The following is a 26,812-nucleotide window of genomic DNA, read 5'->3' on the forward strand; positions in this document are numbered from 1 at the left end:
CTATTGGCTAACTGCGTCTCAGCCTCAACAACGGAGATTTCTATTGGTTGTATAGCTTTGAATGGGTGACCGTTTTAAAGAAACAGGACTCATATATATATATATATATATATATATATATATATATATATATATATATATATATATATATATATATATATATATATATATATATATATATATATATATATATATATATATATATATATATATATATATATATATATATATATATATATATATATATATATATATATATATATATATATATATATATATATATATATATATATATATATATATATATATATATATATATATATATATATATATATATATATATATATATATATATATATATATATATATATATATATGTAATGCATTGAAATTGCTGTGTTTAGGACTGAAACTGGTTCCCGTTTTCAACTAAATTGTTCCTCATACATTTTTTTTTGGCACAAAAATTGGCAAGGTTCATTTCGATCATTAATGAAGGTTATGATCAATGTTCCCTCTAAAATACGCGCATGCGCAATTGCGCACTACTCTCGTCTTCTCTGTGCAGCAGCAATCATATGACGTGCAGTAAATAAAATCCAAACTTTTTTGTCCATTCTTATGTTTTTCGTGGTTTTACAGCATGTTTTACATGAAAAATTAGAGGTAACATTGACATGCACCTGCTTATGGCAAGTATGATACTGGTGTGCCCATAGCAAGCAATGATGATGTCGCTCACACTGGTTCTCTAAGAAAAATTAGAGGGAACATTGATTACAATAAATCCCCGTCGGGTTGGGTCAAAAGGAAATTGCATTCTCAATTTTACAAATATCACAAATGTACTTGTTGAAAACAGATTAGTAAACATGATTTTAGTTGCTAATAATATGCTTTATTGCAGATTGACACCCGTGTGTTGGATAGGGGCAAAAACAAGCAATAACAAGCGGTAATGATCATCAGTGAAATGAAAATATAACTATACAGAGCATCATTTCTCAGACAGAAGGTGAGGAGGAGTAAGAAGCAGGCATAATTTTGCCAAAGATGACCTATTATAATTCACATCCAAATCAACATATTGCTGGTAGCTTTGGGAAAATGCCCAGATTGTTGTCAGCTTCACTTTCCACTATGGAGCATATCTTTGTCCAGTCAGTGCACATGCACATCTGTTGTTTACCGGCTATTATGACTACTTTCAGTGCTGGGTTTCTTTCCCATTGTGTTTCGAGAACAGAAAATAATATTTGGAAATATATTAAAACTTCTACTCTAGCTTCTGAAGTCATGAAAAACATCTTGAGTTTAAGCAATGGAGGTCAGTTTACAATTTGAACATGATGGGTAGAATAATTGCAGCTCCAAAATGGAACAGCATGGCTTTTGTTTGTTCTGCAAAGTCGTGAAACACTGTTAGAAATCAAAATATAACAGAAATTCAATTTTCCTTGAGAACAGATGCTATATTTACGAATGACAGCTCATATGTCTTTTCTTCTAAATTTAATATATTATAAACAGAGTTGTTTATTTGGGTTTTATTCCCACTGTTAGGTTCCTTTTTATTTATATTTAATATAATATCAAAACAATTACAAGGTTTTTGATTAATCCAATTGCGTAAGCAAAAACAACAGCTGTAACAATTATCGGCTATCAGATATTCAATAATAATAAGGTCGGAACTGAAAAAACAACTCCATTGGAAATTAAACAAACAAGCCTCCATTGGGCAAAACAATTCCATAATTAAGCGAAAAGAGTGTCACGATTTACGACTATATGCGAGTAATCACAAAGGTTGTTGGATAGCAATCACGCTGCATCAACAATTTCTTAAGCGTCCTTCTAGGTCTGCATTCTGGGGTAAATGTCAGTCCTATCTTCCAGTAAACAGTCCTCGGAACGAGGATTCGGTGACATGTTCCAATCCCGAGCTATTCAAGAAGCTCTCATACAAAAATGAATAAATGCAAACACATTTATATACCGTATTTTCATGACTATAAGGCACACATAAAAGTCTGAACGCCTGAACTGAAACAATACTGTTAAATATGCAGATGCCATCTTAGTTTACAAAATCTTCCATCATATAGCTCCTCCCCCACTGCAAGATTTTATATTAAAAAAAAATCCAAAACATCAACAATGGCTGGCTCTAGAGGTGACTGTGTAGTCAGTGCTTCATACCTGGAAGTCAATAGCAATTACCGTAATTTCACAACTATAAGGCACACTTAAAAGTCTTAAATTTTCTCCAAAATAGACAGTGTGCCTTATAATACAGTGCAGTGTGCCTTATATATGGAAAACATTTAATTCATTGAGGGTGCACCTTATAATGCGGTGCGCCTTATAGTCGTGAAAATACGGTATTCAAATGTGTATATATATCTTTGATGGCCTTGTTTTTCTCTCTTACATATACTTGTTTGCACCATTTTCGCATTATGTTAATGACTAAGGCTGCAGCACATTGTATTTCATATATCACGTTTTGGGATTGTGACATTCTATCTGAAAAGTAAATCCCTTTTGTCATTGTACTTTGTTGCACCAAGAAGCACAACTTAATTGTACTTTATATTCTTATATTTGTCTATTACCATCAGAAAATTGGGTTCTCCTACATTTCAGCCGAAGCACATTCTCCAGGGGAAACCCTCATCTCGGAATCTATTATTATCGTAGATTACTTAATGAATAACTGGAATATGCAGCGACGCCCCAGGGCACTCTTTGAAAAGCCTTAGGCTGCATTGAACACTGAGTTTATATAATAGATACCCCACTGTATTACAAGACAATAAACAAAGTCATTTTGGTTCATTTCATAGGTTCTTTCCAATTTGCATAGACGTAAAAAAAATTCTAAGTACTGAAGCATGTTGTTTTTGTATGAATACCCATCAAATTGAACAAAATGACCTTGGCTCTCTGTTATTGGGGACAAGAAGGCGAAGAGATTGGCTGGCCTGATGGGCAGAATGCTTCTGTGATAAGAACGTCAAAATTAAACCTGGACCAGAGGAACTTGACTCCTTTATTTATTTATTTATTTCTTTTTCAAAGAAAAACGTTTGCGTCTTCTCTTTTTTTTTCCTCCACTGGATGAGAAGAGACATAAAGATGGGCGACAATCTTATCTCATCATTCCATGGGCGCATCAATCACAGTCTAGACCAGTAAAAATCGACCAATTCCACCTCTACAATCAATGTCCTTTCCTATTGTCACTGGTACAGCAAAGATTGTCAGAGATAAGACCAAGCAAATCCTTCCAAATCTACCTCTATGGATGCTCTAAATGAAAAGCTATTTACTAACAGATAAATACTTGCCTCTTTGCTACCATTCCCTTTTTTTCCTGTCCCATGAGATATGAATCGAACTTCCCAATAAAGAAGCTTCCTTGCTGTGATCTGTTGATTCTTTCAAAAATCAATGCTGCATTAAAACATGTGTCTGGTTTTAGGCTTTCACATGAGGCTCAATATATATATATATATATATATATATATATATATATATATATATATATATATATATATATATATATATATATATATATATATATATATATATATATATATATATATATATATATATATATATATATATATATATATATATATATATATATATACGTGGAAAATTAGACAATATTTAAATTATTATATTTATTGTAGTTTGCCATGTTTATAGAATTTTATTGCCTTGATTCATTTTCATTTCGTATATAGTACTTAATAATTGTTATATTTATTGTAGTTTGCATTTTTTTACAATATTTTCTTGCTGTTTATTCATTTTTATTACGTAGATAGTGCTTAATAAATTATTATATTTATTACGGATATAGTATTTAAAAAAAGTACTTTATTTATTGTTGTTTGCAATTTTTACAATATTTTCCTGCTTTTTGTTCATTTTTTATTACGTATATTATACACTGAAGCAAAAAACACAGGACGATCAATTTAAACTACATCTCCCATGATGCTCCACCATGGGTTTCTTGCTTCCGGGTTTTGTTACCGCTGGATAAAATGGCTACAGACACTGGGCGATACAGGGGAGCTGTCAACAAAAACAAAGACCCCTCCGGGCTACTTATATCTGTCATAAGGTATTGTTCATACCATATTTTTATTGGATCATGCAATCGTGCTCTTTTTTCGCTTAACGAAAATCTTTAGGATATGAAGATGTCAGCATTGTCTTCCTGTCTAACGGAAATACCATATTTCTCCATTAAAATCGCATGTAAAAAGGATCCAATGTTGTTTTGCACTGAAATATTTGTTTCTACAATTTCTTAATGGTTCAGTAACGTATTGATAATCAAATCTGATGCTGTTTTCATAATTGTTATGCCATTGGCGTCCATACATTCGAAGTCAGGGCTAGTCGCTAATGAGTTAAATCTGTCCTTGCAATTAGGACTTTGTCCAACAGTGATGACGTCCAAGACAGGGAGACAGAAAAAGGCCGTCTGGAGGAAGCATTTGAGACATGCGATCGTGATCTGGACCATCTTATCGTGCAGCACTATGCCGAGCTCACCACCGCCATCCGGACCTACCAGAGCATCACTGAGCGTATCACCACCTCCCGCAATAAGATTAAACAGGTAAGATTTATGGGAAATAAAATTGTATGGCACATGCTGACGTCATCACATCCCATGCAGGTGAAGGAGAACCTCCTCTCTTGCAAGATGCTTCTCCACTGCAAGCGGGATGAGCTAAGAAAGCTGTGGATTGAGGGCATCGAACACAAGCATGTCCTACAACTCCTGGATGAAATTGAGAGTATCAAACAGGTGCCTCAACGCTTGGAGGCTTACATGGCCAGTAAGCATTACCTCCATGCCACAGATATGCTGGTGAGTAGGCGTCTTTGCGGGAAAAATCCACATCCAACTCAAAATACTGAGTCAAGCATCTCAATTTTATTTATTTTTGTTACCGTGTAATACTGGCAAAGCCACTTGCCTGAATTGTGGCATTACAACATGGGAAAAATGTAAATAGACCACCAAACTAATGACAAAATCATTCACTTTTAATGAATGACTTTTACAATTAATCTCCTTTTCCTACATTTTGATATAGATTACTAATATGTGGGTTCAGATCACTAATATGTAAGTACATATTACTAATATGGATGGATGGATGGATAACTTTATTCATCCAGTATTCGGGAAATTACATTGTGGCAGTAGCAAAAGGGTGATTAGACAGAACAGCAAAGCAAAAGCACAAAGTGTGGATACAGATTGCTAATTTGTGGGCACACATTACTAATACAGTGGTACCTTGAGATATAATCTTAAATATTTCCGGGACTGAGCTTGTATGTCGATTTCCTCCTAATTCAAATGAACGGTTCCCATTGAAATGAACTACAAACAAATTAATTTGTCCCAACCCTCTGAAAAAACACAAAAACAAGATATTGGATTGGAAAAAAATGTGAATTTCTTCTAATTTGCCATCGATTAACAAAGTAACACAGAACTAGTGGTTTAATAGTAATAAAATATGTTTAATAAAAGTAAAATTAGACAATTTTGCGGAGGGCAGAGTTTTTGCATCGGTGGGCACGGATGACTAATCTGAGGACACGGATGACTAATCTGAGGGCACGGATGACTAATCTATGAGCACGGATGACTCATCTGCGAGCGCAAATTACTAATCTGAGGGCACAGATTACTGATCTGCGGTTTTGGATTACTGATCTGTGGGCACAGATGACTAATCTGAGGGTACGGATAACTAATCTGAGGGCTCGGATAACTAATCTGAGGGCACGGATGATTAATCTAAGCGCACGGATTACTAATCTGCGGGCACGGATTACTAATCTGCGGGCACGGATTACTAATCTGCGGGCACGGATTACTAATCTGCGGGCAAGGATTACTATTATGCGGGCACAGATTACTAATCTGCAGGCACGGATGACTCATCTGCGGGCACGGATGACTAATATGCGGGTACGGATGACTAATCTGTGGTCAAAATTATTGTATAGTTTATAACAGTATAAAAGCAATATTACAATATTTTTTCCTATCATTGTTTTGAGTTTAAAAATAAATACCCTCAAATGGAAGAACAGGAATCTTCTCCGTTTAGCATTTTATGGTTCCCTCCTTTTTTTCATGGTGAAATGATTGCATCCACAGATGCCAGTATTTTACCATCAATTTAAAATACTAATCCCATATAGCTTTATCAGGAACACAAATGTTCCGTTCTTAAGTATCACCTCAGTTTCAAACAGGTTTGGGCAAACTACGGTCGCGGGCCACATACGGACCGCTAGGCTTTTTAATCCGGCCCGCCGACGTTGTCCAAATAATGTTTTTTTTCATTTTTATTTATTTTTATTTTTCCCCCAAGATGGCGCCGTCACGCGGAAGCCATTGGCAGTAGCTCTGTCCACTCTTGTGTTTTTCATGCTTTACAGCCTTCTATCTTTTTTTAAATGACATTTTATTATTTCTTAATACATTCCTTTTTACTTTACTTTGTACTTAATACTTTTGACTTTAATGATGAGTGATGAGTATGTCAATACTTTAGCCCTTTTTTTCTGTTTATGTTTCATATGTACTGTTAACGAATGCACTTTTTTATATGTATCGTATCTTGTGCTGACCCGGCCCATCTGTCAAATTTTTTGAGTCTATGTGGCCCCCGGGCCCAAAAGTTTGCCCACCCCTCAGTTTAAAACTACATTTTCTGTGATGTGTTTTTTCTGCGGGACCCCCGACTTTGCAAATAATGAGTCTCCTGAAATTGATTTATCAATATGAGGAGGGTGAGGGAAATATGGTAGTCACAAAAGGAGCGTGAAAATCCTTTTGAGCGCAGTCCGAACCTCCTCGCAAATCACTCTCGTTCGGTCGCTTTAACGCCTTTTAAAAAAGAAGTTGAGAGTTCAAAGTCACTCGGACTTTCATTTTACTGCTCTGGCCTGCTAGAATGCTCGGTGAAAAGGCATAAAGAACACTTTATTTCCCCCCAAGACCTACATCCAAATATTCATGAGTCATAGATATAATTTCCTTTCTCGGTTTTACCTCGAAAGAGTTGGATTAGCTGCAAATATAATTTGCTGTGTGTGTGTGTGTATGTGTATGTGTATGTGGGTGTGTGTGTGTGTGTGTGTGTGTGTTTGACTGTGGCTTATCGCCATGGTTTGACAATTAGAATTCAGTCTGTGTTCTTGCCGCTACTGAAAGGCAGTCCTAAGCCCTATGGTGTCGGATAAAAAAGTCGCTTTTCTTTCTTTTTATACTTTTGTACTTTGGTTTCACCTTTGTAAACTTTTATGAATTGTAATAGCAACCCATCATCTCATACTGCATTGAATAGATACACATTCTTTCAAAAGCTATGGCAATTTTTCTATAGCAAATATAGGCCAGTTTTACAACCCCACAACTACTATGAGTATTTATTTATAATTGGTACCGTATTTCCATAAATATAAGGCGCACTTAAAAGTCTTAAATTGTCTCCAAAACATGTATAATAGTGCCTTATCAATCCTGTGTGCTTTATATATGGAAAAAAAATAAATGTTTCATTCATTGAGGGTGCGCCTTATAATGTGGTGCGCCTTATAGTCGTGAAAATACGGTGTTTGTAAACTTAGCCACTTTAATTCCTACTTGTACGTATAATAGGGTGCTCGGACATTTGGTCGCCGGTCAAATGGTGACAGAGAGTTTACTGTTGAAACCAGCTCTCAAAATTATATTTATGAGAGAGAATTTAATATCTAAGTACTGTTTAATATCTAAGTACTGTTTAATATCTAAGTACTGTGTAATATCTAAGTACTGTGTAATATCTAAGTACTGTTCAAACCAGCTCTCAAAATTATATTCATGCGAGAGAGTTTAATATCTAAATATTTACTGTTTTCAACAGTACTTGGATATTTAATGTAGATTTAATATCTAAATATCTACTGTTTTTAACAGTACTTAGATATTAAACTCTCTCGCATGAATATAATTTTGAGAGCTGGTTTCAACTGTACTTAGATATTAAACAGTACTTTGATATTAAACAGTACTTAGATATTACGCAGCAATTAGATATTAAACAGCACTCAGATATTAAACAGTACTCCGATATTGAACAGTACTTAGATATTAAATTCTCTCTCATGAATATAATTTGAGAGCTGGTTTCAACAGTAAAATCTCTGGCACCAAAAGACGGGCGACCAAAAGGGACCAAAATACCGGCGACCAAAAGACCGGCTATCAAATGTCCGGTCACGGAATACACAATAGTTTTATGTTTTTTCATCCTATTTTTTTAATTTTGGTTTCAAAGATGTTTTTCACTTGTAACGGTTTGCTTGTTCGCAGCGGAAACACCCGAACCTATCAGGAAAGAACAGTCTTAACTCATCTTAATTTATGCTATTCCCGGTCAGGTATCTGCTGTGGAGTCGCTTGAGGTCCCCCTCCTGCAGGTAGAGGGGCTCGGCGACCTCCGCCTGGAGCTCCACAGCAAGAAGCTCAACATCCATCTGGTGCTCATCGATGAACTCCACCGTCACCTCTACATCAAGTCCACCAGCCGACTTGGACACAAAAACAAGGAGAAGAATGCTTTGCGCCTTCCAGGGTAAACGAAGCCAAACTTTGTACTACTAGATCAGTGAATTCAGTTTTTGGTGTGCATGCTCGGTTCCACGAGGACACCAGACAATGCGTGTCCAATTATTGTACCTGTATAGAAATCCATTTCACATCTCATTTGCTTGGTCTGTGGTGTTTACACCCTTTTTCTGTGTGCTCATTGTGTCAAAAAAAAATAGTCTTCAAAGTGCTGCCTTCATTACAAGTCCAAACAGGTGCCAGTTGCCAATTATTTCTTGTGTGGACACAAGGCCAATTAGAGGTATAACAAGTCTATTTCGATATATTTTTCCTGAAAACCATGCAATCTCTTTCTCCAACTTGCCTTGCTATTCCATATCCGGCGGTGAACATTAAGGCTAATACGGCGCAGTGGCGACTTTGCTTTGTTTATGCTTTTGTGTTGAGGCGTTGTTCGCGCGTGTGGGCGCAGTAATTACGGCAGTTGTTTGTCTGCGAGGTACAGTGATTTATTTCCTGGATCAGCCGGTGACAGGCGCCAACAAACCCCTCTGTTGCACACCCCGCTGACTTAGTTTATGCCGTTTGGACTTTAAAGGGCTGCAATTGCTGAAGTTGTAATAAATAGCTCATTGGGAAGCATTCGCCAGTCCCCACACAGATGCAAGGGGGTCGGGGTTAAACATCAGATTAATAACGTTAGCGAAAGGTGGTTTGCTTTGTTTTTGGTGTTAACGCGCTTCTTCCGGCGTGTGATTGACTGATTTTGTGCTTTTCAGTTCTGCGGGCAAAGACGTGTGCCCCATGCCACCGTTGGATGTCAGCGGCCTTTCCACGCCGCGCAAACTACTGGATTCCTCGCAATTCAGCACACCGGGATCCAGCTGCGGTACGGAACATGCCTTAAATGGGTGCTGGGGGATTTGGTCGCCGGTCTTTTGGTCGCCGGACGTTTGGTCGTCAAGTCTTTTGGTCGCCGGTCAAATGGTGACAGTTTACTGTTGAAACCAGCTCTCAAAATGATATTCATAAGAGAGAGTTTAATAGCAAAGTACTGTTTAATATCCAAGTACTGTTTAATATCTAAGTACTGTTGATACCAGCTCTCAAAATTGTATTCATGAGAGATTTTAATTTCTAAATATCTAATGTTTTCAACAAATTGTGACAGAGAATCTACTGTTGAAACCATCTCTCAAAACTATATTCATGAGTTTAATATCTAAGTATGGCTTAATATCTAAGTATGGCTTAATATCTAAGTATGGCTTAATATCTAAGTATGGCTTAATATCTAAGTATGGCTTAATATCTAAGTATGGCTTAAGATCCAAGTACTCTTTAATATCTAAGTACTGTTTAATATCTGAGTATATTTTACTGGCGACCAAAAGACCGGCGACCAACCGTCTGGTGACAAAATGTCCGGTCACGCTAAAATGACATCACACGCAATACACAGCATATGTTGAGTACTGTTCGCAAGCAGGTCGATATTAATCATAATGAAGTCGTTAGAGACACCATTTGCATGTCATTATGAGTTTGCCACCCAAGTACGCCGTCGAGGAAGTTTGCCTCATTTTTTTCACAAGACATTTGTCACAACAACCTCCACTGCCACCATCATAGTCCCTCGCCAACATCATAATCATCTTGTCCGCCTTTATCTGCGTCGTTTGTCATCTGCCGGCACCGTCATCGCAGCAGGAGGGAGGAGTGGCGGCGGCAATAGGCGGGGAGCATTTGTAACGCTCAAACTGGCAACTGATAATGTGCGGAAACAAAAATGAGACTGTAATGACAAAAAAAATAAAAAAAACAAAAAACATCCAGAGACCAATAAGTTATGGCAGGCGTGCCTGGATTTTTTTATCACATTCTTCCTTAATACTTTGTTTTTTCGTCAGTTTGTTTTTTAGATTGTTCAACTTACGTTTCAGCCTCCCTGCAAGGCGGGTGCTCGGACGTTTGGTCGCCGGTCTTTTGGTCTCCGGTCAAATGGTGACAGAGAGTTTACTGTTGAAACCAACTTTCAAAATTATTTTCATGAGAGAGAGTTTAATATCCAAGTACTGTTTAATATTCAAGTACTGTTTAATATTCAAGTACTGTTTAATATCCAAGTACTGTTTAATATCCAAGTACTGTTTAATATCCAAGTACTGTTTAATATCCAAGTACTGTTAAATATCAAAGTACTGTTGAAACCAGCTCTCAAAATTATATTCATGAGAGTTTTATATCTAAGTACTGTTTGTTATCCAAGTACCAATGAAAACAGATGATATTTAGATATTAAACTCTTTCTTGAATATAATTTTGAGAGCTGGTTTCAACATTACTTAAATATTAAACTTCTCTCTTTGATATTAAACTTCTTTCTTAGATATTAAACTTCTCTCTTTGATATTAAACTGTCATGAATATAATTTTGAGAGCTGGTTTCAATATTACTTGGATATATAAACAGTACTTGGATATTAAACTCTCTATTAGATATTAAACTCTCTTATGAATATAATTTTGAGAGCTGGTTTCAACAGTAAACTCTCTGTCACCAATTGACCGGCGACTAAAAGGGACCAAAAGACTGGCGACCAAAAGACTGGCGGCCAAAAGACTGGCGACCAAAAGACTGGCGACCAAAAGACTGGCGACCAAAAGACTGGCGACCAAAAGACTGGCGACCAAAAGACCGGCGACCAAACGGCCCGTCACGTGCAAGGCGGAGCGTTAAAAGCTAAATGGCAGATTGGTCCAAATTATTCGAAGGAATCGGGCAATCAGCAGGCCGCCCACAGGCCATCATGTGCCCGGACGCTGGCGCGCTAACAGCTGCGGTTTTAATAACATTAGAGCACCTCGTTTGTCGCTCGTAATTGTCATAATTATTACACAAACTACGAACGGAACGGGCAGAAGAGGCAAAGGCAACCCAAAGTCCATTAACTTGCCATAAACATTAACTCCCCCAACGTGCGCTGATGGGGAATTGGGACGCCTCTTCTAAGGAAAATTGGACCCTCGCTTACTCTCAATTGTGCCACTAATTTGGTTAACTAATATTACACTCTTGTTTTTATGGATCGGCGTTGGTGCGTCTCATTATTAAAAAGCTCCTCCTGTGTTTAGAGGGGACTCTCTTATTGCAACGTGCATTATAAAAATGCCGCCTGATCAACTTTCTTGTCATTTGACAGATTGGATCTGAAAGGTCGAGGCCTGAATTTTTTTATACAACAGTTGCAAAGATGCAAATAAGGAAAGATGAAAGGCAGAACAAAGATTTTTTTTTTAAACTTGGTATGTGTTTGTTAGGTTCGTTTATAATTATACTTTAATATAATTATAAAACAATAGAGGGGGACATCTGATTCATTATATATATTTCATTAATTTGGCATCTCTGATGATATTCTTGCAAGGAGGTTTCATTCTGACATCATCCTCGTCAAAAATGATTCTGGCGTGTGGTAATTTCTCCTGCCCATTTAAGGCCACAAATAAAAAAAATATAAGGTTATTGATTAATCCAATTGCGTAAGCAACAACAACAGCTGTAACAATCATCGCATATCAGGTATTAAATAATAACAATTAAGGTCGGAACTCAAAAACAATTCCATTGGAAATTAAGCAAACAAGCCTCAATTCGGCAAAACAATTCTTCAATTTCTTAAGCGTCCTTCTAGGTCTGCATTCTAGGGTAAAGGTCAGTCCGTTCTTCTAATAAACAGTCCATGGAACGAGGACACGGTGACTTGTTACGACCCCGTGTTCTCTTCAGACAATTTGAAGAAGCTCTCATACAAAAATGATTAAATGCACACATATATATATAATAGTATTACAGAATAACTCCAACAGTGTCCCGCAAATTTTTGAAGCTGTGTTTATTTTCCACTGTAGCGCGTGAACTTCAACAAGACCTGCGAGAGTCCAACCAATTAGATCTCCCGGAGGTGGACCCGGAGGAGAACAGTGCAGAGTTCATGGGCATCCTCATAAAAGTAAACCCAACAGTGTGGACCCGTTTAATTGTTTTCTCTTAAACGATTGTTTCTTTTTTCTCCATCAGGCGCTAGCCAAGCTGAAGAAGATCCCAGAGACCATCAAAGCCATTATGGAGCGACTGGAGCCAGAGCTCAAGCAGATAGTGAAGAGGTCCACCACGCAGATTGCAGACCATGCCTACCAGAGAGGAGAAAACCTGGGTCAGGAGAGCCAACCAAGGTACAATTAAGCAAAATTATTGGATTGGATAACTTTATTCATCCCGTATTCGGGAAATTTCGTTGTCACAGTAGCAATAGGGTGAGAATACAGACACAGAAAAAGACATTTTAAACATAAATGGATAGGTAATAAGTCAATAAATAAATACATGAATAAATATATAAATACAGTGTTCCCTCGCGACTTGGCGGTTCAGATACCACGGACTTAGAGCTTCGCAGATTTTTTTGGGGAAAAAAAACATACAAATATTACATTGAAACAACATATTTTACAGTTTTTTTTTGTTATAACATGAATTTCACGCTCTCTACCTGTATTCTATATGGTGTACTGTATACAGGGGGGTAAAAAAATGTTTAAATTAAAAAAAAAAAAAAATTTAAATAAAAAAAAAAGTTTTTTTAACTAAATTCAAATTAAGCATTTTTGAAGGGGAATCCCTACTTCACGGAAATTCACCTATCGCGGGTGGTCCTGGTCCCCATTAACCACGATAACCGAGGGAACACTGTATCATATAAATAATATTATACCTAGTTAAATGTGCTCTGACTGGCCAGACACGAGTAACCTTAATAACTGTGCTCATTTACCATGTTAGCATATTCTAATATTGTCAGGGCTGCTCATCATTTTTTCAAATATCAGCCTTGATATATGCGTATTGTGTATCCTATGCTATTATTCCACTCAGAAACTTGGTGAACCCTATACTGCTACGGACACACTTCCTGGTTGTGCTTATGTTAATTCCATTTTGAAAGGAACTGATTTTACATTTGTGATTATGAAATAAAGCAAAATTACGATTTTTTTCTTTTTAAAAAATCAACTAATACAATAACATGAACCCTCATTAAAAAGCATCACGTTCTCTTCAAGATAGACTTATTACTTTTTTTCCAAAGTAAATAATTGTATATTTTGCATTTACAATGGCTAGTATATTAACTTCCTTATGATATTAACCCTAAAAATGTGCTTTTGATACATATAGTATCTCAGAAATACCATTTGCGATGATTTTTCTTAAGATTTTCCCTTCAAAGTAACACATTTGCACTCCTATTAAAACCATGAATGTGGAGGTGAAATTTTTGAATCAGAGGGCGGCTTATATGAGAGAAATAGTTAAATTCAATGATTTTAAAGGTGTGGCTTATAAGTGGATGCGGCTAATATGCGAGAAAATATGGGGCGTGTCTTGTGCGAGAAATTGTAAAACTCAACAATTTAAAGATCAGTTTGAAAAGGATCTCAATTTTTCTTCATCACGTCAACCTTCTTTCGTAGTAAATCGGTAGCAGAAAGGTGATCACGCACCGTCAGCCCAGTCTTAAATCTAATTAGTTTTCATGACTTGTTTGCTGGCACCACTCCACAGGCTTCTGCTGGAGCTTCTGGAGCTCCTCTTTGACAAGTTCAAGGCGGTGGCACAGGCGCACAACGTGGTGCTGTCCCACCTGCAGCGCATTGCCGTGCAATGCCCGGGCGGCGCCCACGAGGAGGGCATCAAGCTGTACGAGCAGGCCGACGTCTCTGCCAAGATTCAGACCGTTCTACAGGTCAGGCTCCACATTGCCTTATTTTCTTCTATTAATTTAAATATATTTGAGTTTTGTACTCAAGGACTTGCCATATTTGGCCTCTGTTATTCATAAGCCCGCAGAAGTTTTGAAAAATCTTGGTCAAACTGTTTAAAATAAAATGGGTGAAATCTTCAATATGTACCCAGAAATAAATCCAGTGCTATCTTACATATTTACACTTACACTGGTGAAACTAACTTAAAGAGAAAATGTCAAGAAATAAGTCCAAAAAAATCATAATCAAGTGGGCTCAATTTATCCCTATGCATTTTTTCTTCAATGAATGAAAATAAATAAAATGCATACACAGTACGTTTTATACGATACATTTATATTGACACTAGTAAAAGAAACTGCACAAAAAGAGTGCGTAAAAGTCAAGAAAATCGTAATAAAGAGAGCTCCAGTCATCACATTGGATTATTTTTATTTAGAGAAGCAAGCATTTAAAATTAATTTGCATGCAACCTTATTTTGTGCTGCAGAATTGATTTGCTAACTTTTTTTTTGCTAATAATGCTGTTATATGTCTTTTGATATCGTGACCAGACGTTTGGTCGTCAGTCTTTTGGTCGCCTGTTGACAGGTGAGAGTTTACTGTTGAAACCAGCTCTCAAAATTATATTCATGAGAGATAGTTTAATATCTAAATATCTACTGTTTTCAACAGTACTTAGATATTAGACTCTCTCTCTCTCTCTTAGATATTAAACTCTCTCATGACTATAATTTTGAGAGCTGGTTTCAACAGTAAACTATGTCACCAAATGACCGGCGACCAAAAGACCGGCGACCAAACGTCCAGTCACGTAAATATTAAGTACTTGTTAGGTGAATTCACAGCAATTAGTATATCATCATTTTACAGGGAGAAACAGGGACAAAAAGAAAAATGAAGTACCAGCAAAGTGTAATTTACATTTCAAGCGATATCCCGGAAGAAAAGGAAAATCACAGCAAGGGGTGAGGAGAGGACTTATCAAAGCCGATTCCAAATTTAAGAAGCCCATCCCTTGATGCAGTAGCGTGATCTCCAGAAAGAGAGTACAAAAAGCCCTGAATCTACATTAAATTAAAACTGCATAAAGAGATGAACGGATGGTGAACTTAGTACGATTGCCAACATAAAATAGCTTCTGCCAAAAAAAAAAATTAATAAGCACGATCATATTGGCGTACAGTGGATATATAAATGTCTACAGGTGCCAAAAGTCAATTCATAATTTTAATAACTGTGCATTGTTGAGTGATACAGACACTATCGCCGTATAGCATTACGAGAGTACAGTGGCGCTTAAAAAGAAAACAGAAGACATTTCAATTCTGACTCCTTGCTTTTCTGTGACTATCAGCGGTTAATGGGATTACGGAGGAAATTACTTTAGTAGGGAAATTGCCATACTCCTGCGACAATGCGGGATATGCAAACAAGGAAGGGATGAAATCATCAAGAGAAAATGAAAAGATTGACAAGGGGTTATTGTATCATCTACTGAGTATTGCAGCTATCCATAGGTTAAACCTGCATCTACTATGAAATCAAAATCGGAAAAGAAAGAATGTCCCCATAGCTAATTTTTGCATGTGAATCGAGTCAGCTGATTTTGCAGAAACTGATTCCCATTCTGGTACCTGGAAAATGTATCTATCAAGGAGGAAAAAACAGTGCACCAAATTGTCTTTTCTAACCCCAATTTGAACAAAAATAGTATTCAAACAGCTAGCCTAGTAGCTAACTACTTCATCACCACTACATCTCATTTTATTTTTATTCACACTATTTTTTTACAAGGTTAGTTTTAACAAATATTTTAGTAGAATATGATTAACAATAATTAATACTTATTTAATAATAATATAGACTTGGAGCCCACATATGTAAACATCACATTTGGACTCAGATGAATACAAAATGTAAATATTGTGGTTTTGATAGGTTCATCAATAATTACACTTCTCTATAATTATCAATCACTGCAGGCAGACATCTTTAATTATTGACATTTAATTAAATCATTTGCATCTCTAGTAATAACCTTATAAGGGAGGGATACATCAAAACTTCCTCCTGATCTCCAAAATATCGGTTTTAAAGCCATAAATCAAAACAATTACAAGGTTATTGATTAATCCAACATGGACAATTGGAAGAATTGTTTCATAAAGAAATGATTAAATACACACATCTATAATAGTATCACAGTATAAGCCCAACAGGTCTAATTGACCCAAAATCATGATGGTTTTTTGTAATTCATTTATTTATTTTTATTTTTTTTAATGACCAGAAATAGTTATACCATTAATAGTACCACTAGTTGCTGCCTAACACATTTTCACTTTTTATTCAATGGGTATTTTAAGGAATTCGTTGGAAGTGAATGTAAGGTGATTACAATGAAAGTAATAGTTAGCCCACCACCTTTAATTCTTGGCTTATATCCCTCCTTGGCTTTTTCTAACTTTTTTCATCAGCAACCCATTCAGTGTTCATTTCCCGCCTATAATCACCTGTTCCTTCTCTTTCTCGCGGTTTTATCAGCGACTGTTGTCTTTCTCCTCCCTGTCCAGTAAATTGTCTCCACGTTTCACGCTGTCAGCAGACTAATGCAATTCAGGTGTAGTCGGAGGGGTCGCTCATTCAACGGGAGTCTTGGCATTTCTATCAGTTGGGTGGGGGCTTGAAGGCAAGCGGGGTGCCTCATTACTTAATCATTAGTCATTAATACAGTGACAAGGATAAGCCACAACATGACAAACGGTGTCATACACATGATTTTTACCGTATTTTCTGGACTATAAGTCGCTTTTTAAAATAGCTTTGCTGGACCTGCAACTTACACATTTTTTTCCCATTCGGACCGTCAACAGCTTGTTGTGCAGTTATCGAAAAATTGTTAACATGTTACATAAACAGATGACTGTTGTTCCCTATTTTCCTCTTACTTTAATGTACCGTATTTTCAAGACTATAAGGCGCACTTAAAAGTCTTAAATTTTCTCCAAAATAGACAGTGCGCCTTATATATGGAAAAAACAGAAAACCAAAAACGAAAAAAACACCACTGTCGGATATTAAAAAAACACAAACGCCTGAACTGAAACAATACTGTTAAATATGCAGATGCCATCTTAGTTTACAAAATCTTCCATCATACAGCTCCTCCCCCACTGCAAGATTTTATACCAAAAAATCCAAAACATCAACAGTGGCTGGCTCTAAAGGTGACTGTGTAGTGAGTGCTTCATACCTGGAAGTCAATAGCAATTACCGTATTTTCACGACTATAAGGCGCACCTAAAAGTCTTACATTTTCTCCAAAATAGACAGTGCGCCTTATAATACAGTGCGCCTTATAATACAGTGCGCCTTATAATACAGTGCGCCTTATATATGGAAAAAATGTCATTCATTGAGGTTGCGCCTGATAATGCGGTGTGTCCAAAAAATAAGGTACATTCAAACAAAATTCTCCTTTTCCATTCAGGAACAGGCACTAAATTCATTATTACAGCCGGAATGGATTGCCATCTGTCCGGCCATTAGTCCCGCGCCATTTCTGGACCGACCATCACCGCCTGGCCAAATTAGACACACAGCAGAGCTAAATGGGAACCGCTAAATTACAGAGCCATTTGATACGGTGGTGGCGCTTTTTCTGAGCATACATACGACACACCGGGTCGAAGATGAGGGAGTGAGAAAGGAGAACGCTTGTGAAAAATGAGAGGCCACAATAGAATGATGGAAGAGGGGAAGTTAACTTTTGTGTGTCGGGCCAAATTTGCAGTGGCCTCGTCCTATTGTTAGAAGTTGATAAGATTTTTATGAAGCATGAGAAGACATTGACGGATGCGGCCAATGGATCATTGGCTTAATGGAGAACTGGATTCTCCGCAATGGTCATCACACATGCCCTTTTTTATCAAAAGGTTGATTAGACTTCATCTGATTGTGATGCATTGCAATGATATTGAAGTACAAATTGAAGGGAATCCATTGCTTTAGTTCTCCTTTGAATCTTTATCCACTCATTGGATTGGATAACTTTATTCATTCTGTATTCGGGAAATTTCATTGTGACAGTAGCAAGAAAAGGCATTATAAGTTAGACAGTACATTCGCAATGGGATTGGCTGTTTAATATTCCTTGAATGTGTCGCCCAGGTGTTGCTGATGGAGTATCTGGATGTGAAAAACAGCCGCAGCACAACGGAGTCTTCAGCCCAACTTTCCTACGCCAGCACGGGCAGCGAATTTGCCGCCTTCTTTGCCAAGAAGAGACCGCAGCGCGCTAAACAGTCACTTTTTAAGTAAGTTATTTGAGGTCAAGGTGCCTTCTGTTTTTTCCTGGCTTTTTTTTCATAATATTTCATGCTTTTTTTTTTTAGATTTGAATCATCATCCCACGCCATCAGCATGAATGCCTACTTGAGAGAGCAGAGGCGAGAACTCTATAGCAAAAGTGGAGAATTGCAAGGTGAGGAGACCCATTGGGAGTGTTGATGAACATGGTGACTCTTTATTATGGGGAAAAAAGGGGAACTCAAATTTTTCGTGGGTTCATCAGCAATGTTCCCTCTAATTTTTCGTTGGTCTGGGCAGAAAGACAACCTCCCTGAGCGCACTAAATATCAGTGTGAGTGACATCATCATTGCTCGCTATGGGCACACCAGTATTACACCTGCCCATAAGCAGGTGTAATATTGGTGCATGTCAATGTTCCCTCTACGTTTTCATGTAAAACATGCTCTAAAACACCAAAAGCATAAGAGTAGAAAGAGCTACTGCCACTGCTGCTGTGAAAATGGTGCCATCATGGGGAAAGGGGTGAAAAAAAATGTTTATATTTTATTTACTGCGCGCCATATGATTGCTGCTGCGCAGAGAAGAAGAGAGTAGTAAACAATTGCAGACACGCGCAGCTTAGAGGGAACAATGCTCCAGTGTAACTTGTAAATATTTATTATTCTTTGGCTAGTGCGACTTATAGTCCGAAAAATACGTGCGCGTTATTCTTGTCTATGTCATGTCAGGTGCATGTCAATGTTCCCTCTAATTTTTCATGTAAAACATGCTGTAAAACACAAAAAAACATAAGAGTGGACAGAGCTACTGCCATTGGCTGCTGTGTAAACAACGCCATCATGGGGAAAGGGGTGAAAAAAAATAGTTTGGATTTTATTTACTGCGTGCCATATGATGGCTGCTGCGCAGAGAAGACGAGAGTAGTGCGCAGCTTAGAGGGAACATTGTTCATCAGTATAAATAGCTGACTTCTATAAACGAATATGGACTAAATTGTGGGGAAGGGAGTGTCGACGTGTAATGCTCTGGTAAAGAAAAGGATAGCAGGGTGACTTTGCAGAAAACACCCACAGGGATAGATCTTGAACAACAAACGTACAAAAATGTATCCTACTCGTTCTCACCATGGACTGTCCGTCTCTTTGCCCATGACCTTGAGGTTTTGGCTCTTTTTTGTTTTCTTTTTTTTTTTGCCTGCAAGCACTCTTACCTTCACACCGAACCCCCTGTGGACAATAAAGTGCAGAAGAAAGACAAGGGAAAAGCTTTTGATCTATACAAAAAAAAATGGGATGTTTTCCAAATAGCACTAAATCAGTTATCAAGCAATTTTGCCTCAAGTTGCATCAGGACGACTAAAGTACGTTTTAAAACCAGAAAAACATTCTTGAATACTACAGTTGAATTTGAGAATGGTTATTGCAATTGGATGCAAATAATATATGCACAGCATATTTTATAAGACATGCTTAAATTTATATAACGCCGGTGTTTTGGTCGGATTGTTGAAACCAGCTCTCAAAATTATAATCATGAGAGAGTTTCTTATCTAAGTACTGTTTAATATCTAAGTACTCTTTAATAGCTAAGTACTGTTTAATAGCTAAATACTGTTTAATATCTAAGTATTGTTTAATAGCTAAGTACTGTTTAATATCTAAGTACTGTTGAAACCAGCTCTCAAAATTATATTCATGAGAGATTTTAATATCTAATTATCAAGTTTTCAACAGTACTTACATTTTAAACTCTCTCATGAATTCAACAGTAAACTCTCTGGCCACCAAAAGGGACCAAAAAACCGGTGACCAAAAGACCGGTGACCAAGAGACCGGCGACCAAAAAACTGGTGTTCAAAAGACTGGCGACCAAAAGACTGGCGACCAAAAGATAGGCGACCAAAAGACAGGCGACCAAAAGACAGGCGACCAAACGTCCGAACACCAATAGTTGGCCATTCAATCACAGGGTACAAGGAGACAGACAACCATTCACCCTCACACTCATACCTAGGTGCAATTTAAAATGTCCAATCAGCCTACCATGCATGTGGCAGGAATCCGGAGTACCCGTAGAAAACCCACACAGGCTTGGGTTGTTCTCTCTCCTCCAGTGAATTCTTCCTTCCACAGCAGGAAGGAACTGCATTGATCAACTGTGGATAAAGGAAAAAAAGCTCCAAATACTCTTGAATTAACACCTCACTTTTTTTTCAATCTTCCATCTGTCTGCCCTGAGAAAAGAATAGGTGGGATTTGTCTCCTTTTTTTTTTTTGAGCGGCTGAATGCCTGGGAGCGTTCATAAGAAGATGAGATTTCACTGCGCTTTCATTTCACCTGTCACAATGTGGCACGCCGTCCGCAAAGAGCCCGAGTCCCCCAGCCTTTAGAATGGCCACGGCGGGATTGAAGCTGTAAGAAATCATTTAGAAAGTGAAATAAGTCCACTGCCGTGGTAGGGGGGGGAGAAGGACTAGGGGAGGGAAGGTTAAAAGTCATTGTTTTCATCAGAGTCTGGCAGAGAAGCCATTAAGAGATTCCTGAGGGGGAGAAATTAAGGGGTTGGGGAATGATGCATCCAAGATTTTAGCTCGTATCGAATGAAATCGGGGAGGAACAGGCCCTCAAAATGAGAGAGGTGGGGTTTACATGCCAGTTGGAGCGTCGTCACTTGGATCTCGACGGCTATTCTAAGTCAATAATCTCATAAAGTCAGACTATGAGTATTTAGAAGTAGAGCAATCATTGTAGGGGATTCTGTCTTTGTAACTTTCTGTAGTAACTCGCTGGCTTTCATCGTAATGATCAAATTGTCCAATATTTGCTGTATCCATTGAATATAACATTTTCGAAAATATTATTTATTTCCCACCCAACAACATTTTTCTTCTCCATGATACGTTTTTTTTTTGGTACTTGCTGGACGTTTGGTCGCCCGGACGTTTGGTTGCTGGATGTTTGGTCGCCAGGACGTTTGGTTGCTGGATGTTTGGTCTGCCGGACGTTTGGTCTCCCGGACGTTTGGTCTCCCGGACGTTTGGTCTCCCGGACGTTTGGTCTCCCGGACGTTTGGTCTCCCGGACGTTTGGTCGCCCGGACGTTTGGTCTCCCGGACGTTTGGTCGCCCGGACGTTTGGTCTCCCGGACGTTTGGTCTCCCGGACGTTTGGTCTCCCGGACGTTTGGTCTCCCGGACGTTTGGTCGCCCGGACGTTTGGTCGCCCGGACGTTTGGTCGCCCGGACGTTTGGTCGCCCGGACGTTTGGTCGCCCGGACGTTTGGTCGCCCGGACGTTTGGTCGCCCGGACGTTTGGTCGCCCGGACGATAGTTTACTGTTGAAATCAGCTCTCAAAAATTATATTCACCCGAGGGACCAAAGGTCCGGTCACGGTTTTTCCGGTCTTAGGCAAATTGGCTGCAGGCAATCCGGAGAGATGACCTACCGTGACTTGGCTAGTAAAAAAAAATCCACCTCAGCCCACTTGAAGACAGTTGATTGTAATTTTGCCAACTAAAGTGGACTTTTCCTGATTGGCTATGTGCATGGTCAGCCTCCCCCAAACGCCTCATCTGGAGCAATTATGAGCTCCGGTTTCTCGCTCAAGCAAAAGCGCTCCCCGAGGGAAGGCGACACGGCGAGCTTTTAATCAACACGTGTGACCGTGCGGTAAAGGGGAACAGGCAGAGGAGGCGTCTTTGTGTTAATATTACCATTCCTTTGAAATAAACGTGTTGCGAGTGTAATTTATCTGTCGTGCGCCGGCCGTATATCAATGCAATGCGTACACAGGAAGACATAATTGCCTCTTGCGCACTCCGCCACGCCTCATACGCTTCAATTAACCCACGAGTCTTTATTACAGCGCCATATGTAGCCATATGTGGCGCGTAAGAGCGAATGTCACAGCGCGGGTGTTTACTTCACACCCCACCACTCGCAATCACACCACCGATGAATAAATGATGAACGTTACAATTTCCGGCGGTGGATATGTTGTCGGTTTTGATGGCGCGGGATAACCCGTCGGTCAGCGGGATCTTTTTAAAAGGCTATTTCGCTTCGTGTCACGGCACCGTGCAATATTGTCTTGCCCCGGGGTGCGTTTGAAGTGATGATCACAACACCGCCATGCCGTAAACACAACAGCCGGTAAATAAATAAAAAAAAACACGCCTGTGACCTCCCGCCTCCGAGAGGTTCACATCTGAATGTATTTCACATATTTCCACTTTTGATCTTCAAAAATGTTAGTGCAGGCGATCTAATTACAAGTAGCTTTACCCGCCCATAAACCTTTGGTAGATAGATAGAAAAGTATAGTCTTGTTTATGTATAAAAGCGTAGCAACCCTTCGAGAGGTGACGGTAACCAGGAGCGTCCGAATTGGTATTGTACAAGGCTGCCATTTAAGTTTCAGGGACAACCTCCCTAAACTGTGGAAATCCCCCCAAAAATACCCAATTTATTTTTTTAAGGAACTATTTCGAAAAAGTAATACATTTACATTTTAAATGACTCGAAATTCATCGCTACGGCTTCCGCCATCTTGGTTCAACTGCACTGTAAACCAGAAGATTTCGGTTACCCGAGTGCATTGTCGTGACCGGACGTTTGGTCGCCGGTCTTTTGGTCGCCGGTCTTTTGGTCGCCGGTCTTTTGGTCGCCGGTCTTTTGGACGCCGGTCTTTTGGTCGCCGGTCTTTTGGTCGCCGGTCTTTTGGTCGCCAGTGTTTTGGTCCCTTTTGGTTGCCGATCTTTTGGTCGTCGGTCAAATGTACTGAGATATTAAACAGTACTTCGATCTTAAACAGTACTTAGATATTAAACAGTACTTAGATATTAAACAATACTTAGATATTAAACAGTACTTAGATATTAAACTCTCTCTCTCTTAGATATTAAACAGTACTTAGATATTAAACTCTCTCTCTTAGATATGAATATCTTTCTCTTGGATATCAAACTCTCTCTCTTAGATATTAAATTCTCCCTTAGATATTGAACTCTCTCTTAGACATTAAACTCTCTCTCTCTCTTAGATATCAAACTCTGTCACATGAATATAATGTTGAGAGCTGGCTTCAACAGTAAACTTTGTCACCATTTGACCGGCGGCCGAAAGTCTGGCGACCAAACGTCCGAGCACCGTGCATTTTAAATCATCCGAGTTACAAGTTCTGACGATTCGTTATGTGCCTTGAGATTTTTTTCCAAGCCAAAATTGTACCCCAGCTCAAAAAAGGTTGGGATAACACTGGTATAGACTCGGGCTCCCCTGCAAAAAAATCAAGGTTTATGCTTAATGTTTGATAAAATCCTCTCTTAATTCGTAGAACATGTTCTAAAATGTTTATGCCATTTGCCATACCTGTCAATCATTCGTCCTTTTTAGTCTTATTCCTCTACTCTTTACGATCAATATCTGACCTCTCTATTATAGTTTAACATATTCATAAAGGAAACCTCAGATGTGGTTTGATTTTTGCCAGCATAAATAGTCGATTTACCATTATTATTATGGGCTTTTAATGCTGAGGGCACTCACCTTTTGCTCCTTTGAACACATCTAATGTTCATTAAAAAAATAGATTTCACCAGTCATTTTCTAAGCGCGTCTTCGACACTCCAAAAAGTTTCTTCCGCGTAGTTTGCGTGAAGCAGCAAAAGGGCTATTGAATTTTTTTTCCAATTCGAAGAAGGTCGACAAAGTTCGCACAGAGAGAAAATTCAATCACGTAGAAAAGAGCCTGGTGAATTCCCCTCTCATCTCGTGGCTAATTTCAATTAGTGCGAGGGGTCCTGTGGTCTTTGGCAGCTTTGAGCGTCACCCCTGTGTTTACATTTGATCTTGATTTCATGAGGAATCCTTGGCGTCCTCACCTAAGCATCTTTAAGTATTGGCACAAGTGTTGAACATCGACGGGGGCGATGATGCCACAGATTTTTAAAGGCAATTTGTAGTTTTAATGACTAGTCTAATAGCAAGTGATTCCCGTTATCTGTCTACGCTATTTGAGCTGGGAGTTCAAACATTTCAAATGGATTGGGTGCCACAAACTTGGCGTGACCGGACGTTTAGTCGCCGGTCTTTTGGTTGACGGTTATATGGTGACAGAGAGTTTACTGTTGAAAACAGCTCTCAAAAATATAATCATGAGAGAGACTTTAATATCTAAGAGAGAGAGAGTTTAATATCTAAGTAGTTTGGTATCTAAGTACTGTTTAGTATCTAAGTACTGTTTAGTATCTAAGTACTGTTTAGTATCTAAGTACTGTTTAGTATCTAAGTACTGTTTAAGATCTAAGTACTGTTTAACATCTAAGTATTGTTTACTATCGAAGTACTGTTTAACATCTAAGTATTGTTTACTATCTAAGTACTGTTTAATATCTAAGTCAGAGAGTTTAATTTCTAAGTAGTGATTAATATCCAAGTAGTGTTCAATATTCAAGTACTTTTTAATATCTAAGAAATGCTGAAATGAGCTCTCAAAATTATATTCATGAGAGAGAGTTTAATACCTAAATATTTCCTGTTTTTTACAGTACTTATAGTAATAATAGTACTTAGATATTAAACTCTCTCTCATACATATTAAACTCCTTCATGAATATAATTTTGTAAGCTGGTTTTAACAGTAAACTCTCTGTCACCATAAGACCGGCGACCAAAAGGGACCAAAAGACTTGCGACCAAATGACCGGCAACCAAAAGACCGGGGACCAAACGTCCGAGCACCCTAACCTTAACCACTATCCTTTAACCCTAATTCTAACCACTAACCTTACAAATTGTCCATCGACGAATTGTCCGGCGATAAAACATCCGGTCACAACAAACTCATTTTTAATTCTCAGCAGAAAGTTGAAAACGGCCACTTAATTAGACACCTATCATAGTCAATGGCACTGACAGATAAGACCGTTTTGTATTGTGTAGTTTTCATTGCTTCACCACGAAATGAAAAACCACTTCATATTCAGTATGAATCCTACAAGTCGGCGTATTGTTGTCACTGACAGCTGCTCCCTTAGTAAAATCCACAGAGCCACACAAAAACACACATTTAATAATTAATCCCGCTCATTTCACGCCTGGATATATTTATGCTATTATTTATGTATGATATTAATTCTCATCAGAGTTGGCTTCTCCCGGCTGGCAGAGCACGAACTTGGAATTAGTTTTAATAATGAAAAGCTCTCATTAAGATCCAATCAGACATGAAGGTATTGGGGGTTGCAATACAATGCCCCATCACTTGACCAAAGATTCATGTATTATGGAAGCCAAAGTGTCAACCTTGTGAACGTGACGATTTTCTGACTGAGTAATGTTGGCTGTTAAGACTGGGAAAATTCACAACTCACCTGTTGAAAGAGCTATAAAAAAAGCATACTTTAAAAAAATCCCATTGAAAAGTTGATACATGCCGTCAATGTTCCCTCAAATTTTTCGTTGGTCTGGGCAGAAAGGCAGCCTCCCTGAGTGCACTGAGCAACATCATCATTGCTCGCTATGGGCACACCAGTATCACACCTGCCATAAGCAGGGGCGATCGGACGTTTGGTCGCCGGTCTTTTGGTCCCTTTTGGTCCCCGGTCTTTTGGTCCCTTTTGGTCCCCGGTCTTTTGGTCGCTGGTCAAATGGTGACAGAGTTTACTGTTTAAGCCAGAGTTTAATATCTAAGAGAGAGAGTTTAATATCTAAGAGAGAGAGTTTAATGTCTAAGAGAGAGAGTTTAATATGTAAGAGAGAGAGTTTAATATCCAAGAACTGTTTAATATTTAGGTGCATTTGACCTGTTTAATATTTAGGTGCATTTGACCGGCGACCAAAAGACCGGCGACCAAACGACCGGTCATGTAAGCAGTTGCATGTCAATGTTCCCTCTAATTTTTTCATGTAAAAAATGCTGTAAAACATGAAAAACATAAGAGTGGACAGAGCTACTGCCACTGGCTGCCGCGTAAACGGCGCCATCATGGGGAAAGGGGTAAAAAAATTAAATAAAAAA

At 38.4% G+C, this 26,812-nt stretch overlaps 1 protein-coding gene across 1 annotated transcript in view; it reads left to right on the forward strand.

Moving 5' to 3' along the window:
• Nucleotides 1–4,015: 4,015 nt before the first annotated feature.
• The window catches only part of exoc4 (exocyst complex component 4), a 78,245-nt gene continuing 55,448 nt past the window's right edge, over nucleotides 4,016–26,812 (forward strand). Inside the window, exons 1-10 of the mRNA XM_077709513.1 lie at nucleotides 4,016–4,141; nucleotides 4,456–4,645; nucleotides 4,706–4,900; nucleotides 8,485–8,678; nucleotides 9,433–9,542; nucleotides 12,566–12,666; nucleotides 12,735–12,889; nucleotides 14,280–14,460; nucleotides 18,653–18,798; nucleotides 18,877–18,965. Of these exons, the coding sequence (XP_077565639.1) occupies nucleotides 4,062–4,141; nucleotides 4,456–4,645; nucleotides 4,706–4,900; nucleotides 8,485–8,678; nucleotides 9,433–9,542; nucleotides 12,566–12,666; nucleotides 12,735–12,889; nucleotides 14,280–14,460; nucleotides 18,653–18,798; nucleotides 18,877–18,965 (1,441 nt within the window). The 5' untranslated portion in view covers nucleotides 4,016–4,061. The remainder of the gene's footprint in view (nucleotides 4,142–4,455; nucleotides 4,646–4,705; nucleotides 4,901–8,484; nucleotides 8,679–9,432; nucleotides 9,543–12,565; nucleotides 12,667–12,734; nucleotides 12,890–14,279; nucleotides 14,461–18,652; nucleotides 18,799–18,876; nucleotides 18,966–26,812) is intronic.

The sequence above is a fragment of the Stigmatopora nigra genome, chromosome 23 (genome assembly GCF_051989575.1).
Source record: "Stigmatopora nigra isolate UIUO_SnigA chromosome 23, RoL_Snig_1.1, whole genome shotgun sequence".
NCBI classification, from domain to species: domain Eukaryota; kingdom Metazoa; phylum Chordata; class Actinopteri; order Syngnathiformes; family Syngnathidae; genus Stigmatopora; species Stigmatopora nigra.